The sequence below is a fragment of the Epinephelus fuscoguttatus genome, linkage group LG15 (genome assembly GCF_011397635.1).
Source record: "Epinephelus fuscoguttatus linkage group LG15, E.fuscoguttatus.final_Chr_v1".
Classification (NCBI taxonomy): domain Eukaryota; kingdom Metazoa; phylum Chordata; class Actinopteri; order Perciformes; family Serranidae; genus Epinephelus; species Epinephelus fuscoguttatus.
In genome coordinates, this window is record NC_064766.1 from 17,700,086 (window position 1) to 17,716,316 (window position 16,231).

At 40.7% G+C, this 16,231-nt stretch overlaps 1 protein-coding gene across 8 annotated transcripts in view; it reads right to left on the reverse strand.

The window, feature by feature from the left end:
* LOC125902848 (receptor-type tyrosine-protein phosphatase F) overlaps positions 1 to 16,231 on the reverse strand; it is a 188,698-nt gene that overhangs the window by 77,911 nt on the left and 94,556 nt on the right. For all 8 annotated transcript variants that reach the window (XM_049599481.1, XM_049599488.1, XM_049599487.1 and 5 more), the window contains exons 5-6: positions 5,269 to 5,457; positions 890 to 1,000 (exon numbers count right to left, since the gene is read on the reverse strand). In XM_049599481.1, coding sequence (XP_049455438.1) covers positions 890 to 1,000; positions 5,269 to 5,457 — 300 coding nt within the window. The remainder of the gene's footprint in view (positions 1 to 889; positions 1,001 to 5,268; positions 5,458 to 16,231) is intronic.

Consider the following 16,231-nt stretch of genomic DNA (forward strand, 5'->3'; position numbering starts at 1 on the left):
TATGCAGAGAATTGCAATATGCACCAATAAGGATTACAAAGGTGTAATTTGTCCCACCTTGACAGGTGCAACAAAGCTCACGGGAGAGTGAGAAAGATGTCAGTCACGCACAGCCTGCACTCTCCTACACACTCCTCCTGAGAAGCGTTCCAACCCTGCATTCAGGTGGTGTGGCAACAACTGGAGAAAAGAGTTCCCTACTGGGAAAATTTGCGTGGACGACCCCTCAAGTCGCAACAAGAACTCGGAAAGTCATCAAAGATGTTGGTACATAAGTTGCTGAGCTGAAATTACATATGCAGAAAGAAAGCGGATAATAAACTTTTCATTTATTCACATATTGCATGCCAATTTTTGTCCACATGTAATTTGCAATATGGAATTAGGTTGTAACTGTTAGCTGCTGTCCATGTAGGGTGACCTGGAATAGTTAGAAAAGCTATTTATTAGCATTAGTCAGGTAAAGCAATATTCTAGTAATACAATCTGGCACAAAATCACTTGTGATATAAAGCTTCAAACTGTTATCAACACGCTGTTTAAATGCTCTGAGCAATACAAGATAACACATCTTCTTTGTAGCGTCCATGTAGTTTCCACATTACAACTTAAAGCTCAGTAAAACACCAAATTTAGAGGAACAACTTCTAAACTCTGAAAATGCGAACCATCCGAGGAGCACATGAATGCAGCAAAATGCTCCAGAATAACTGAAGTCACCTGTGTGGGACCACAGAATGTCTAAAGGCAGAAAGAGGTATTTAGATGCATAGTCACTGGTGAATGAACAGCATTCAGAATGAAAGAGACAAGACATGTTCAAGGGTTGCAAATGCTTGAGACAACAGAAACGATTGATTCAAAAATTGAGAAAGACATTTGACTTTACCTCGTACGTAGAGATTGGCAGGAGCGGAGTAACGGGTCCCAGCACTGTTCATGGCAACGCATTCATATTTCCCTTGGTCGGACTCCTCGCTGTTCTCAATTTGCAGAGCTCCTGTGTAGAGGATTAACAAATTTAGCCGCCTTGACAGTTGCGGAATATGAGATGTAATTTGGCATGAAACCACAGCAGATATCTGTATTGTGACTTGCTAGAGAGCCTGTAGTCAACTAGTCTAACACAGTTCATGCGTAATTAAGTGTCTCAGAACATGGATGCAGTTTTGTCAAGAAAATGCTTACAGCAACATAAGCATTTAGCTGATTTGGCAAGTTTAGTGAAACTGCTAACAGAATATTTGTCTGACCGTATTAAGAAGAAAAAAAAGACCATGACTGAGGGTCAATTAATCATCTGAATAACATGTCACAACTATCATGGTTTGATTAGACCATCTGACAAACCAAAGTGTTCATATCATAGAGGGTTATCTATCTCAGCATGACACTAGGACGAGGCTGCAGAATAACCACAACAAAGGCAGAGGAAAGAACAACTGTGCAATCAGTGTTTTACAGTTTTATCAAAGGACATTATTTACAGATATGGGCTTCATGAGGAACACTACTCTGATTAGGTATTGTGATGTTTTCAGATATCCTTATTGTTTAAATAAAATTAAAATGCAAGCATATCTAACCAAAATGAGTAAAAAGATAAATGTAACTGATGACTGCACTGTTCATCTAAGTTTTTTTTTGCTTGATAGCCTAAGATTTTGCTGCAAAGCAACTGCCAATGCAGGTGTCTTTTCTTTAATCTTTGTTGAGTCCGCATTTAGCAGTGAGGTCATAATTGCGTTCCTTCATTACCAAGTGTTTCACCATGTCTCACCGAAGCCCTCAAGGGAAATGCTGCTGTGCCAGATGGCTTAGATTAGTATTCACAATCCCAAGAAACTGTAGTCATCAGACAGAAGGCTAACATGTTGTTTCTAACAAAGCATGAAAGCCCTGGAGACCTGTCTTTGTGTGGTCATTTTTGACACTCCATATCCATAACCGTCATATAATCATTGCTACTGAATTGCAAATGGCTGACAGATAAGAGGAGTTGTAATTTCATAAATTAAAAATAAGCAACCTAAAACAGCAAAACTTACCTGGATCCCACAATCTAAAAAAAATACATGTTTAAAAACAAAACTACGTCTCTCAGTAGTACATATGTATGTCAAAAGCGAGTGGTTAACACTTATTACGTGTCCAAAACAGCATGGTACTAGCATGAAAGGCAGCCAGCCACCATGCAGTTTGAAAATGGCATTAATACTCAGCGTTAGATGATGTCAGGATACTTATTTTTTCACATCATGCAGTATGAGATGAATGCAACAAACAGGTTCACCACCAACCAAAAGGGACTCGAATCAAGACGAGACAAAAAAAACCCAAAAAAAAACAAACAAACCATAAGCGAAACAGGGCGGGGCAGTAACGTCATGATACCACCTCAGATCTCGTGACAACATATCTCTCCAAGGTGTTTGCACTGCACGCTGAGCTCACTGCTGTCTGATTCAGCACTGACATGCATCTGCATACTAATGCTGGTGTCACCAATCTGTCAATCTGCCCATTGTCCCATGGGAGAAAACAGTGCGAGTACTACAGGCGTGTAGAAGGTTACTGCTATGGCACTTGTCAGACCTGCAACACTAAGCCTCTTCAATTACTTCCAATGTCTCGAACACTGCTGGATCTTCTACAACCTCGTTTCACTACTTAAAGGTGCAGAAGGGGCACAGAGGGTGCCGTAACAAGTCTAAGAGTTAAACATTTAATTCATTACGGGCTGTATTAAGAGCCAAGGATGTGAGACAGACAGCTGGTAGCTCCAAATATATTCAGCTTACCCCAGACATCTACTATTTACCTCACTGTTGTTGAGCGGAAATCATGCTTGCACTCAGGGGAGAAGCACATGATTACCACAAAAAGAGGTTGAAGATTCCACCTTAACATCTCAACCAGGCATCTTGTTCCCATGCTGGGGGTGGGGGGTGGGGGGGTTGACGGTGCTGCATAGGCTGTATGCAAATGCAGCCATTTCAGTTTACAGTGAGGCTGCAAAGAGGAGGCAGGTAGATTCTCCTGTGGCCACCATGGCCTTTAGTTTAAAATGCAGCTCCTCGCCCCTCTTCACTGAAAAAGCCAGAGGAGAGGCTACAGGGGAATGATTTTTTTTCCATGTGAATGTGTGTGTATGTTGTGTGTTCATAATCATAGTTCATAGGAGGAACCTTGAAAAAGCATATTTACAAAACAACACCTTGGACTTGCTTTTTGCATTTTCATTCTCTTGACATGAGGGTTGGTGATCATTTGTTTGTTAGGGAGCAGACAGCGGACAGGACATGTCGGGGGAAAGACGAAGAGGGGAAGTGGAAGAGGGTGGGTTGGCGCTCACAGCGTGGATGAACCCAGTGACGTGGCGTTTGGGCAGGGGGTGCAGGGGTGTGATGTGGATGTGAGGGAATGGTGTGGACGTGATATTTTCCAACACACTTTATCATCCTTACCTCTAATTGGTGTACCACCTAGGTGGGAGTAATTTCGATGCAAACAGGGTTGAGAGATTAGTTAGTAATCCACTTATATCAGTGGGAGAGAAAAACATGGCTTCTGACAGGCCACAGATAAAACGGGAAAAAAACTGATACAGAGTAGAAGCCACTTAAATGCAATGTGACAAAGTTCAGTGCACTTAATTAATGCTATGAAGCAAGTATACATTTTGGACTGTACATGTCTATAAATGACAAAAAAACAACTTTTAAGAATAATCCCCTCTGTCAGGCAAACATTTACAAATATAATGCTGCTATTTTTATATTTGCAGACAGCAGCTACACCCTCTTTTCTGCTTGCTTCATAGTGGCATTAAAATAGTATGCAATATAAGCAGATTTTTTTTATTAAGCTTTCTAATTTAAGATGACCTTACTCTTTGTACAGACTGCATTTGTGCAGAAAGCAGTTAGTAAAATGGGCAAGAGAAATGAATGAAAGTCATACACAGTAAATAGAATGATGCACAGCACAAAGTACTCAGAGGTCAGAGGTATTAAATAGAAAAGAAGTTAGTATGATTGGGATGGTGTGAAAAGATAGACCAAATGTGTCTGCGTGCTCACTAAAAAGAATCGAGCGAGCGTGATGCAATAGGGAGGAACTGGATTTGCCTTTTCTTTTTAAACTATGGCAGTAAATGAATGCTTTCTTTCACTGCCACTGCAAAATTGGCCTCATTTCAGGTCATATGCAGTAATGTAAATCCTGATACAGTGGTAGATGTCAAGAAAAGGGTGGTGGATGAAAAGAATTGTTCGTCAGAGCATATTTTCAGGCATTCTCACTATTTGTGAGAAAGAAAACCAATTAAAAGTTTGTTCCTAGAGGTAAAAAAAACAGTTTAAGGCACAGTTTTATCCTTGTTATAAAACATTATCAAACAATGAAGTTGTTGTCTTATTATCTAATTTGTGATAAATTTGTTTTTTTATTTGGTTTTTGCTTGTGGGAGGGCCGAATTTTAACATTGCAAAACATGGACAGTTCAAGTGAACATGCTCCAGTGACCTGTATTCAGCTACTGCTGGGCAGCTCCAGCGCCAGGCTTATTCTGGAGGAGCTCTCATCTTTAATCTTTGGGGCCTCAGACCTGCAGCTTGGCCTGACACTCTAAGTGAGGTGGATTTAGTAAGGAGACACAAGACTGAATCTGGTCAAAAGCCACTAATCTTTCCACCTTGCACCTTTTCAATCTGATCCAGGTCATGCCTGCACTGTTTATATATCAGGCAGACTGCTACTGTGGACAAAGAGCACCTCATTTTTTATTTTTTGCAAGGTTGAATCCTAGCCAACGCATCATCGGCTGGCCTCATTGTCACCCCGCTGTATGTTTAAGAGGGGATTAAGGATTATTTAATATGGCGAAAAATTTTTCCTTCTGTACTTGGGGTGGCTACAAGCTCAGGCATCACTGTCAAAGACTGCAGGGATGCAGAAACAACTTTATTCCAACTTCTGTGTAACTTTATAAGTGGCTGTGGCTGTGAGAAATTAAATTCTGTAAGAATTCAGAGGTGACAAACTTTGAGTAAAACTTTCATGTCCTTTTGTGATGAAAGAGAATACATGAAGTCATACATGACAACAAAGGCCTTTTGTGTTTTCACATCATCCTCAAGTCTAGCATGTCTCACGTCTGTTGGTATTTGGTGGCAGCTTGTACTCTGCAACTTGCCTTTGTAATATTTACATTATCAGAATGTCAGGTATGCACCTTGAAGAAAATTAGATCAAATCAAATTGTACCTGAACGAAGCTGTTTAATGCGCCCATTGCTGCTGCTGATGTCCACAGGAAGCATGTCCTTGAACCAGGATATCTCTGGGTCCGGGTTTCCGCTGGCGGCACACAGCATGGTGGCAGTTCTGGTTCTTTCAACCACCTTCAGCTGGGGACCCATATCAATGGTGGGGAAGCCATGGGGGATCTGGTTCTCTGAAAAATTTGCAAAGGCATTTTTTTAAGTATATGCAGACCTACACAGAGCAAGAAATTAAGGGGGGGGGGGAAGAGGAAAAACGTGTTTACAAAAAGATTCTGACAGAATAGGCTCTCAATTGCTGTGAGAGGCATTGAGTGCATCAAAGCTTTTGAGCTGGCAAGGACAGAGAAGAGGATGAAAGAGAGCAAATACATTTCAGGTGCTACAGGCCGAACAGTAATCAGAAAACACACAAGCAAAAAAAAAAAAAAAAAAAAAAAAGAGTCCAAGAGCAGGGTATACTACAGGGGAATAGGAGATCTGGTATGATTTGGATTTCAAATTTGGTTGGGAAAAAAAATGTCTGATTGATTATCATAGCAGGCTTATTACCCGGCACGGGGAGTCTCAGGTTTAGACAGAGGAAGGATTGCAATCTGCTCCTGGGCACCCATGCATAAATGAGCCGCCTTAGGCTTAGCAAGCTAAACAAACCTATTTGAATAATCCAACTCATCATAATGAATGTAACAGCATATCCATGACAACACACAAAGTATAATCCTTAAAGCAAAAATTTGGTATTCTAAGGTGAAAAGTTGTTTTTAAAATATGTACTGACATCATATCATAAGATTAGCAAAATATGAACAATATATAGTCCTGGGCTATTTCAGGCTCAGCCTCCCACCAGCATACCAGATTCAGCAGGAAGAGAAACATCCCAGTATACAGTATCGACCGCTGACATTTAACACTTACAGTATGTGTTTTTATTGTGGAAAAACCAACAGTCTAGGCATGACAGTAAACAGCTACTTAGCTGTGTTTTTTTTCTAGGTTGAAAATGACTGTCACCACTCAACACCCACTTCCTTTGCTGTCTCACTCTGTAAAGACAAGTTGTGTCACTGTGTACCATCACTCAGATGTTTTCAAACTAGGAACACTTAGGCAATTGTTTACCTCTGAGTTCTCTCTGATATTCAGATTAAACAATGTATTATCCCACTATGTTGAGTTTTATAAACATTTGTTGGAAAAACAGCAACAGAATTCTTATCTCTAAAAGTTGTCACAGGAAACTGTCACTGACATTGTCTGACTGTGCTGCAAATCCTAACCCAGACCCTCCTTCCACCTGCGCTCGTAATAAACCCTAATTTAACCTCTGGACAGTGTTAATAAAGAGGAAACAGGATGGCCCTTGAGAGGTCTTATTATCAGCTTGGTCTTAAACTTGTAATCTCTTTTATCTTTTTCCTCATATGTAGATGTGTCCCTGGGGCCAAAGTGCTAAAATGAAATCCTTAGAACAGGGATAATGATTGTAACTCCCGCCTTTAGTTCACCATGAGAAGATACCTAACTGCAGGTTAACAATAAGCAAATGATAGTGGCTCTACAGGGATGAACAAAATTAATACAAGACAGAGATTTGGCTAATGATGAAAGTTGAAGAAACAGTTTAATTACAGTGTCACAGAAGTAAAACAAAATGGTCAACAAAAAATGAACTAATGATTACAGTGTACGCAAGAGAATTTGTGTCAGGGTAGGCGAGGACATCAAAGACAAGGTGTCTCATCTACAGCTACCCCCCCTGGACTGGTCAAGCATGTAAGACTGTGATTGCAACAGTGGGAATGCTCGACTGAGAGGGAGAGAGCCGGCATTCTCTGCAAACTTCCCTAATTAATTAAGACATGAAAGTTGTTGTTCGCTCTGGACTGATCAGACACAAAACAAATATCTCCTGTGACAGACTGTCGATGGTGAGCTGTGTTACAAGTAATACAAGACTGTCTCCCATCAGTCATCAGCCATGCAAAGAACCATGTACATTAGTCTACCTAAACTATAAGGGCGAATGCAGACAAGTGACTATCACTGGCCGAGGCGATATTCTTGTCGACTGTAGGCAGTGTTGGTTATGACGGATGCAGAGACTTGCTTGCTAGCTAATATTAGCTGGCTTGCTAATAAATACAGCCAAATACGATATCATTGGCATATTTTCCAGTATCTTATGTGTCATGCCTGTCTCTCAGCTCACTGCCAGCCAGGCAGCATCTCTCATGTAGGGCGGCTTGTGTTTTTCATGGCTAATATTATTCATGATTGTCTGGTAATTCTCACATACTTCTGGTTGAGGCTGCGACGTTGCAGGTCAAAGATCACCAAAGTTGAACTCCACTTGATACGGAGATGCAAAATTTGCAAATTTGCTTTGCCAAATGGAAGCAAATGTTTTATTTGCCCTTCTGCTCGTAATAGATGGAAGTGAACAGGAGGAGAATATTTACCAGTGTTACCTTGACTTGTGTGACAGTACCTTGAGTATTAATTGGCAAAATAATAAATCACAGACAGTGATTCACTAAGACACAATAAATCCACCTTTAAAAATCAACTCAATCACCAAAATAAATGTTGGCATTGTCAATCCAGCAAACCACACATATGAATTTGTACAGTTTTTTCACTTTCATTTTTTTCAATCCAGTTTCAAAATGATCAGGTTAATGTGTGATGACACTGTACTGACATATCTCAAACTGTCGTTAGAACACCAGCTGCTTGGCAGTCGTCTCGCCAAGGTATCACGTCATCCACTATCTGTTCCTCAACCTGATGAGAAATTTAGCTTATACACATGTAATCTGAACTATGTCATACGTATGAAAAGAAATATAATATATCTACCGTTTAGGAAAACATACAATATATACATTTTTTCTGCCGACTGTTAAACATCTACTTCTGAGTTATTTGTTGCTGACTACATTTGCTCCACTCAAAGTGTTATTGGTGCACTTTTTCATTTTTTCTACTTGATCAAGCAGGCATTTATAATATGGGCCAGTGTATGGATTTGATTGTCTCCAAGATAACATCAGCAAGAAGGCTGTCTCATTTCAGACGAAGCCTGAGGGATGCACTGAATAGGACTTTTTTTCCTCTCCACTTGGCTTGTCTGAGTCAAAAATCCATATGTAAACGTATATGGCCGGAGCATGAATAGGTGCATGGGTGTTGTACTTTGTTCTGATCCCCAGCAGAGCAGTTGTTCCTGCTTTCACCCCTGTGTTTGGCCTGTAGCCCGGATCGTCTCATATTCAGATGTAGTTGACAGATCTTTGCATGGCCTCTTATCTTTGTGGCGAGGCTTACTTCCTGTCTAACGATATAGGGTTCGTTTTCAGACATCCCAACTGAAATCAGGATACCTCTACAAAACAGACAACTACAGCACAATGAAATAAAACCGTACAATTTGTCATTGTATGAAGAATGGTAACAGTAGCGCCCTGTGCTCCTCTGTGGTTTGCTCTCTCTAACCTTCAAAGAAAAGAGAAGGGAGAAGGTAGAGAGAGATGGAGACTCGTAGATACACACCCAATGTAATGTTAGAGCTACAGTAATTTTCTGAGTGAACATTTATTTAGAAGAATCATTTTGAAAAAAATGTCAGTTTGGTGGCCAAATATGAGCAAAATAATAGGTTCCTCTGTTTTTCTCCTTCAAAGCTGCAATCTGGGGAAACCTCTAATTGTACCAAACCTAGAGAGAGCTGAACTCCAGTCTCAGCTACTTACAGTTCACTTACAACATATTCGTAATGGCCACACACCACCTGAGAGGAGGCCCCTTTGTGGCTGCTGACATGGATCCCATTTTCTCATGTATGCATTCACTGGGATGGGAGGCACAGTTGGACAGTACAGTAGGAGTTCAGATGGCGTTTGGCAGCCAAAAATGCCTTTAACGGCTTTTTTTGTATACATATAAATAATCAAAGAATTTTAGTAAAATATTTACACAAAACTAAAATGTTCAACACCCTTATATCAGGGCTAAACAATTAATCAAAATTTTATCTGAACTGCATAATGGCCTACTGCACTTTTCAAATCACAAGAGGCCCAACATTTGTTAATTAAATATTGTACTGCAGAGACGTGCCGGCCTACATATCATACTTGTTTATATATATGTGTTTGGTACAGATACTCGCAGAAATCCTACCATATCAATTTTAGTATGTTTTTTAAAAGGAAATTGAGAATGATGACATACTAATAAAATTTCCTCTGATATTGCGAATCCTATTGCAACTGTAATATCAGTCAAAATAATTGCAATTAAATTTTTTTTTCTCAAAATCACTCAGCTCTATCTTGTAATTGCATAACCTGTCCAGTCTGTAGGTCCAATGATGAAAATGACAAAAAATTGTACATACAAAGGTGTCTGCATGTGTAAATCCACTGATTAAGAGAAGTTGTTGAAGAAAAAGAAGTTCTTTCCATAGACTGTATAAAATAATGAACGTAGCTATCATGACGTCATCCACTGATTTGTGGACTCCTGTTTTGAAGCCTCAAGTTTGCCATTTTGGCCGTTGCAAACTTGTTTTTTTTTGGAGCCAGAAGTTACCAAATTAGATGAGAGGATAGAGCTGTGGAGGAGTGAGGGGTGGATCTGACTGAGAACCTATGGACACTATGCACAGACAGCCTGTCTCTTTAAGTGGCCCCACCCTCAATCATGACTAACCTTATGCCTTGATAAAAACAATACAGGGATTGATTGTTTTGGAGCCAGCCTCAAGTGGCCGTTCAATGAACTGCAGTTTTGAGCACTTCCGCATATGCTTTATTTTTCAGCCTTGGAGGCTACGTCTTGGTTGTTTCTAAACATAAAAAAATCTCTATAGATTTCAGTGTTGTAGCCCAGAGCAGGAGGATGATCTCCAATCAAGGATAGATATAAAAAAAAGGGTCTGTACATTATCTACCAGTCATCTGCTGATTTCCAATGTTCATTTTGTACATGTAACACACGGTTGGGCCCCCCCAGATCACTCCATCTCTCAGCCAGAAAATGGTGTAGCTTCCCTCTAGGTCTAGTATAAAGGTGGAAACCAATCGATTCAATGAGGCATGACACTGATCCTGTCAATCACACCTAGCCGGTTGCCCCAGGGACTGTACTAAGGAGGATTGAGAAGTCTGTCATACCATATTTTGGGAGGGGGGAGCTACTTATGCTATAGCGCGTGGTGGAGTTATGCCTTTGACTGAAGAAACTGGAATATCAGCACAGGATATTTTCACCCAGACCCTCTTGTATAGCTGCCTATAGAATATTTATGATTAAGATTATTGGCGAAGGTTCCTGAGCTGTGAAAAATGCAAACCATTGGTAAAACAGGGTGAAAGACCCCAAAGGAGTTATTACACGAGTCAGCGGCTCTGTCATATCAGGAAGCACAAACAGGGAATACTTTAAAAGGCAAACTGCTGCTGCAAAACTAATATATGAATCTATCCCCTACTTTTTAATGTTTAATATTTGCATTGAAGGTTAACTTTTATTACAACTGGCAGACATTGTTTTTACAGGGCTATACAGTATGTCTGATAAGTGCACAGTGTACCATGGCTACACTTGGTGTCAATTTCAACATGGGAAATTGCTGAATGAGACTGGCTGGGCTGCATGTACAGTAAATGTTATACATATTGTATGTAGGAGGCAAAACACTGCTCAGCTTCAATGTTCTTTCCATAGTTGGATTTACTGTTAAGGGAGCATGAAATGTCCAATAGTTAGTGACTCTTGGGGTAGCATAACCAGACAGAACACAGAAAAACAGTTCGATTTCTAAAGCAAACAAAATGGATTTCGTTGGTATAGAATTGATAAACCACAATCCTCGACAAATTTAAACAGTTCTCGTAGAAGCACAAAGGAAAACAAAACCTCCCACAGCCTGTTAAAACCATGTTGAAAGAAGACATAATAAATGTCTGCAGTGTTAAGATTTGAGCTGGACCTAAAATGTTTTCATATTTTGGGTTTTGCCCCTGGGAAGAAGGGGGTAAAGCTTCACTTATTCTGCTGCGTTCCCTGCTATGTATACCAATATGCCATTGTGCTCTGGAAGGCCAGGTCACTGACTGAAGATGATTGAGTCTTTAACATGCAGGCCTTTCTCATTTTTAACACCCTGTCTCTAGGCGAGAGTCCAGGCTTGCACAATCACTGTGACTCAACTCTTAGAAATCACATTCTTTTATGTTATCATACAAAGTCAAATTGTATTTTTTTATGCCATGAAAGACTCAGTTAAGCTGATTAAATTTAAAATTCCCATAAAGGACCTGTAACATTTGAAAATCTTTTGTAAGAGGTTTGACAGTTTAAGAAATAATATGTAACTTTTCCATTTTAACATGTAGATGTAACAACGATGTTATAACAACGTTATATATTATTTAAGTTGTGTACTTAGATTATCTATGAGCTATCGTTCCAACAATGTGGGAAATCTGTAACTTCTAGTTTTTGGTCATTTTCAACTGTATGTTTTAAGGATGAAGGATTTTGTTTATCGGACGTCTGGATCTTAAGTTGTCAGAGAAACAAGCTGAGCAAACATCATCAGCAGCTCAACTCCAGCTCCGGCTGTGTCGAACAGCATTGGAAAAACAGTCATTTGTAATGTGACATTGCTTTATTAAGTATTTTTGCCAGTTTAAATTACCAGGTCTGTTTGTTTTGGAGAGGAGTAGACCTCTGCGGATAATTCGGCTCCTGGTAAAAACCTCCTGAACATCTGGATCTTAAGTTACCAGAGAAAATATGTGAGAAACACTGATTTTTAACATGAAACTGCTTTATTCAGTGGTGGTTTTTTTCATTGTGAACAAGAAACACTGACAGCAGAAAATTACATATTGTGCACTTGATTATTTTTATTTGGCTTCAATCTTGACATAATGTTCGGTATGAAAAGGTAATATTTCTCTAATAGTGGCGAAACCATGCAGCCCAGATCTAATAGGGCTTTCTAAAGTTGCCTGTGTCTTTTGCATTTGGTAGATACAACAACAACAAAAAGTAGTAATTGAAGGTTCTTTCTACACACACTTATCATGTCTTGATGAGCTGATAGGTAAGATTTGAGCCCTGTCTGCCTATTCCTTCTACCGCAACTCCTGCGGCTGGCCTCGTCTGCCAACATGTCATCCCAAGAAGACAAAGACATGCCTTTGTTCAGTCCTCTTTAATGTAAAGGGAAGAGAAAAGGAGTGGGGAAATTTGGAGAGGATCCAATGAAATAGTGCAGGCAATGCAGGTTGATGTTTGTCAAGATAGAGGGCATTTTTAATAAAAAGGCCCTCTTGTGTTGGAGTGTAATTCATCAAAAAAAAAAAAAAAAGCTCCACTTCTCTGTCTAGTCCGGGCAGGAAAATACGAGTAAGGTGAAAATCTTGCGATAATGTCACACGGGCGATCCATTACTAAGATGAACAATGCTGCAACAAAAAACAAAACAAATATTCCAATGTCATGTGTGATACCTGTTACTGTCACACTGTTAATTTATGCTGCATATATGCAGACTTGAGTGTCTGAAATTATGCACGCTGCATGCAAACTGTTGTACTGATACAATATTATGTTGTAGATGTTTCATTCTGTGGAGTCCAAGTACTTCTGTGATAGACTTGTAACAACAAAAAGCAGCAGAAACGCCCTGGTTTTGCAAATGAGTAAAGCCAGAAGGCAGAAAGGTGTCAGATGCAAAGCTAGGTACGCATGAACTGGTTCCTCCATGATGTGAAAAATAAGGACCATTGTTCTCTCAACAGCCGTTTAGCACGCACACATACTGAAATACGAGCAGCTTAGCAGATGAACTTGTTTACAGTGGTTATAGCAGTAAGGTAGAAAAGAGAGGGCAGGAGAGGAAGGCTTTATGTGGTCTTGTGGTTGTACTACTCAATTAGGATAGCAGTGGGGGCCTTGACTATACACAAAAGGCATGGGGAAACATTGGCAACGTCGTTTGTAAAGAAAAAATTACAAATAGGGTAATTAGTGAAATTAAGAAAACATGATACAGTAATCACAAACTACTATGTCAAGGAGGTGTGCCTCTACTGTAACAGCCAGAGGCAGGTGAAGTAAGATTTACATGAGAGAAGAGAGAGGGAAAAGAGTAAAAAGGAGAGGGGAAGGGAGGAGAAGAGGAGGGGGCAGGGGAGGGGTGCATGCCAACCTCCTGCCAGCTCCAATTACCAGTGTGAGTGGAGCGTGGCAGCTAGGGCGATGGGTCTAATCAGAGCCCTGCTGAAAGAGACCCGTCCCTGTCCTCCTGTCCCACTGGGAGGCTGCTGGAGCTCAATCCCACACTCACGTCAGCCAGCGTTTTTGCCTCAACCCAAACACACTCATCTCAATGGGGGAAAACACTCCAGACACCCCAGTTCCCTCATAACAGGGGTGCCCCTGACACCGTGGCACAAGATACAGTCGCTCTGCATAAAAAAAAAACATGCCTGCCTCATTTCCATTTCAGTGCGTCCTAGTACCTACTTCCTTCTTATAGTCTCATGTTCAAAAAGTGGAGACTGGCATGTGCTGGTATGAATGTTTTAAGTGAGTTACCCCAGAGAATAGTCCCTTCAGAGAGAACATGCAGTCGTGAAACATATGTGTGGGAATATTGATGTAAACACTGCCACAGCATGAACAGGAGTTGTGTGCATGCTTGCAGGCTGCCCACACCTTCTTGCTTCACTCTGTATCAATAGTTAATCTAATTCAGCGTCAATGTGTGCCATCAAAAATGAAGGCGCTACAGTGAGCCTTTCTCAAGTTTCCTAGCTTATACATCTGAGCCGATCTCATTTCGAGCAAGAAATAAAAGGCCTTATGATCTCCACGTGAGCCTGTTGCCAAGTGATGGATGACAACAATTAAAGGTGATGTCTCCTTTGATAGTGCGAACCAAAGGACCACAGTGACAGCAACACAGCCACTTGCCTCATGAAATATTACTGCTCTAAAATCTACCCTTTTAAACATACATCAGTGCACTGTCTTTATAGGTAAAAAAAAGAAGGGTTATGTTCTCCTGGAGAATATGTAGGCCGTTTGGGTTTTTCACTGTCCTGTGTGTGGGGATGTGCAGCATTTAACCCTAAACTAATGTCTAAATGTTTGTAAGAGGAATCTATGTTGTTAAATATGTTGGAAAAATACAAAGATTGCAGTCTCATTGTTTCCTGTGTTTACCCGACAAAGCCTTTTAATTATTCACCTTTCTGCTGGCCCAACCTGTGAGGGAAACTAAATATAGTGCAGTAAGTGTTGTCTCTGTACTTCTGAACTGGTCTTGAGTCAATCAGGCAGTGAAAAGCAGACGAGTCGTCTGCAGAAACAAAGCGCATGGCCTGCGGCTGTTTCTAGCCAAGAACATCGTCGAGACAGGCATTTGCATCTGTCTGAGACATGGAAGTATGTGAGACGTGTCAGCGGCAGCACGAGGTGCAAACAGAAAGCCAAAGCTAACTTGAGTTCAGGTGAAAGAGCTCTATGAATAGCTGGATCGCTGATGGCGTGTAAAACATACAACAAGCAAAGGATTTATGAGGAGCGGCACAGTGGTGCACTGTCGCCTCACAGCAAGGTTCTGGGTTCGAACGTGCTGGCTGACTTTCTCTGCGTAGATAACATGTCGTCTCCGTGCCTGTGTGGGTTTCCCCTGGTTTTCCCCACAAAGACATGCAGGTTAGATGAACACACCTACAGGCTGTAAATTACCCGTAGGTGTTTCTGTCTCAATGTGTTAGCCCTGTGATTAACTGGTGACCTGTCCAGTGTGCATTCCGCCTCTTAGCCCCAGTGACAGCTTGGATTGGCTCCAGCCCCCTGCGACCCTCAAGGATAAGCAAGTACAGCTAATGGATGGATGGATTTATGAGGAACACAAAGGTAATGGTGGTATTACACTCTGTTGTACATTGGTATTGGATAGAAATCTGGAGATAACATGTACAGTTACGGTAACATTACATCGTTAAGGTTAGGGCTGGACGATATTTCTGAACAAATACCTCAAATTAATATTGTGACAGTGTTGTAGGGTTGACTACTGGTGCTTTTAAAATATTTAAAAAATAATCATAGTAATGTGGAGGCAGTCTGGCAAGTTCAGAAAATTACATCACTTTACTGTATTGCAGCCTTTAAAACCAGAAAAAGACAACACTTACAATATTACGACATCTAAAATCTAAAACAATATCTAGACTCATATTACGGTATCGATATAATGTTGATGTATTATTCAGCCTTTACAGTGTTTTGACAAATAGAGCTACTACTCAGAATGACCTACCAACACAATGTGTGCATTTGCAGTACATTTAAGAGGCAAAAAAATATATTCTGGAGGACACGCCCATAATTTTAGCCACACTTCTAGAGGTAGTAGCACATACTGATTAATATTTCCTCACAGAATGAGCTACTCTACTTTAAACTTAATTTACAGATTTAGTCATCCATCCCATAGATCTCTTTCCCCTTAGTTTCCCATAGTTCAGTCAACTTTGACCTTGTGCGAGTTTCTTAGATATACTGTAGAAGCAGTTGTAGTAGCTTCTTTCTGAAACCGTGTGACATTCAGGCAGTGACTAATAAGCCCCACAGACAGGAGGAGACTCGACTGGTATTCATGTAACTGCCCTGGTGCTTTGACTTGCAAAACATTGCAGGGCAAGAAGTTTTCTCACATGTTCTGCCATGAAGGGCATGTGAGCAGGACCCTCTTGCTCTTCAGAGAAATACTAGCTGGCAGAGCTCCCACTGCAGAGGTCTCCTCAGCAGGGATGACACGGCACACCCCGACATCAAAGACATGGCAAGGAGGCCATTGATGTAATACTGTTGTAATGGCATGAAAATGGTGAAAATCTCCATGGAAAT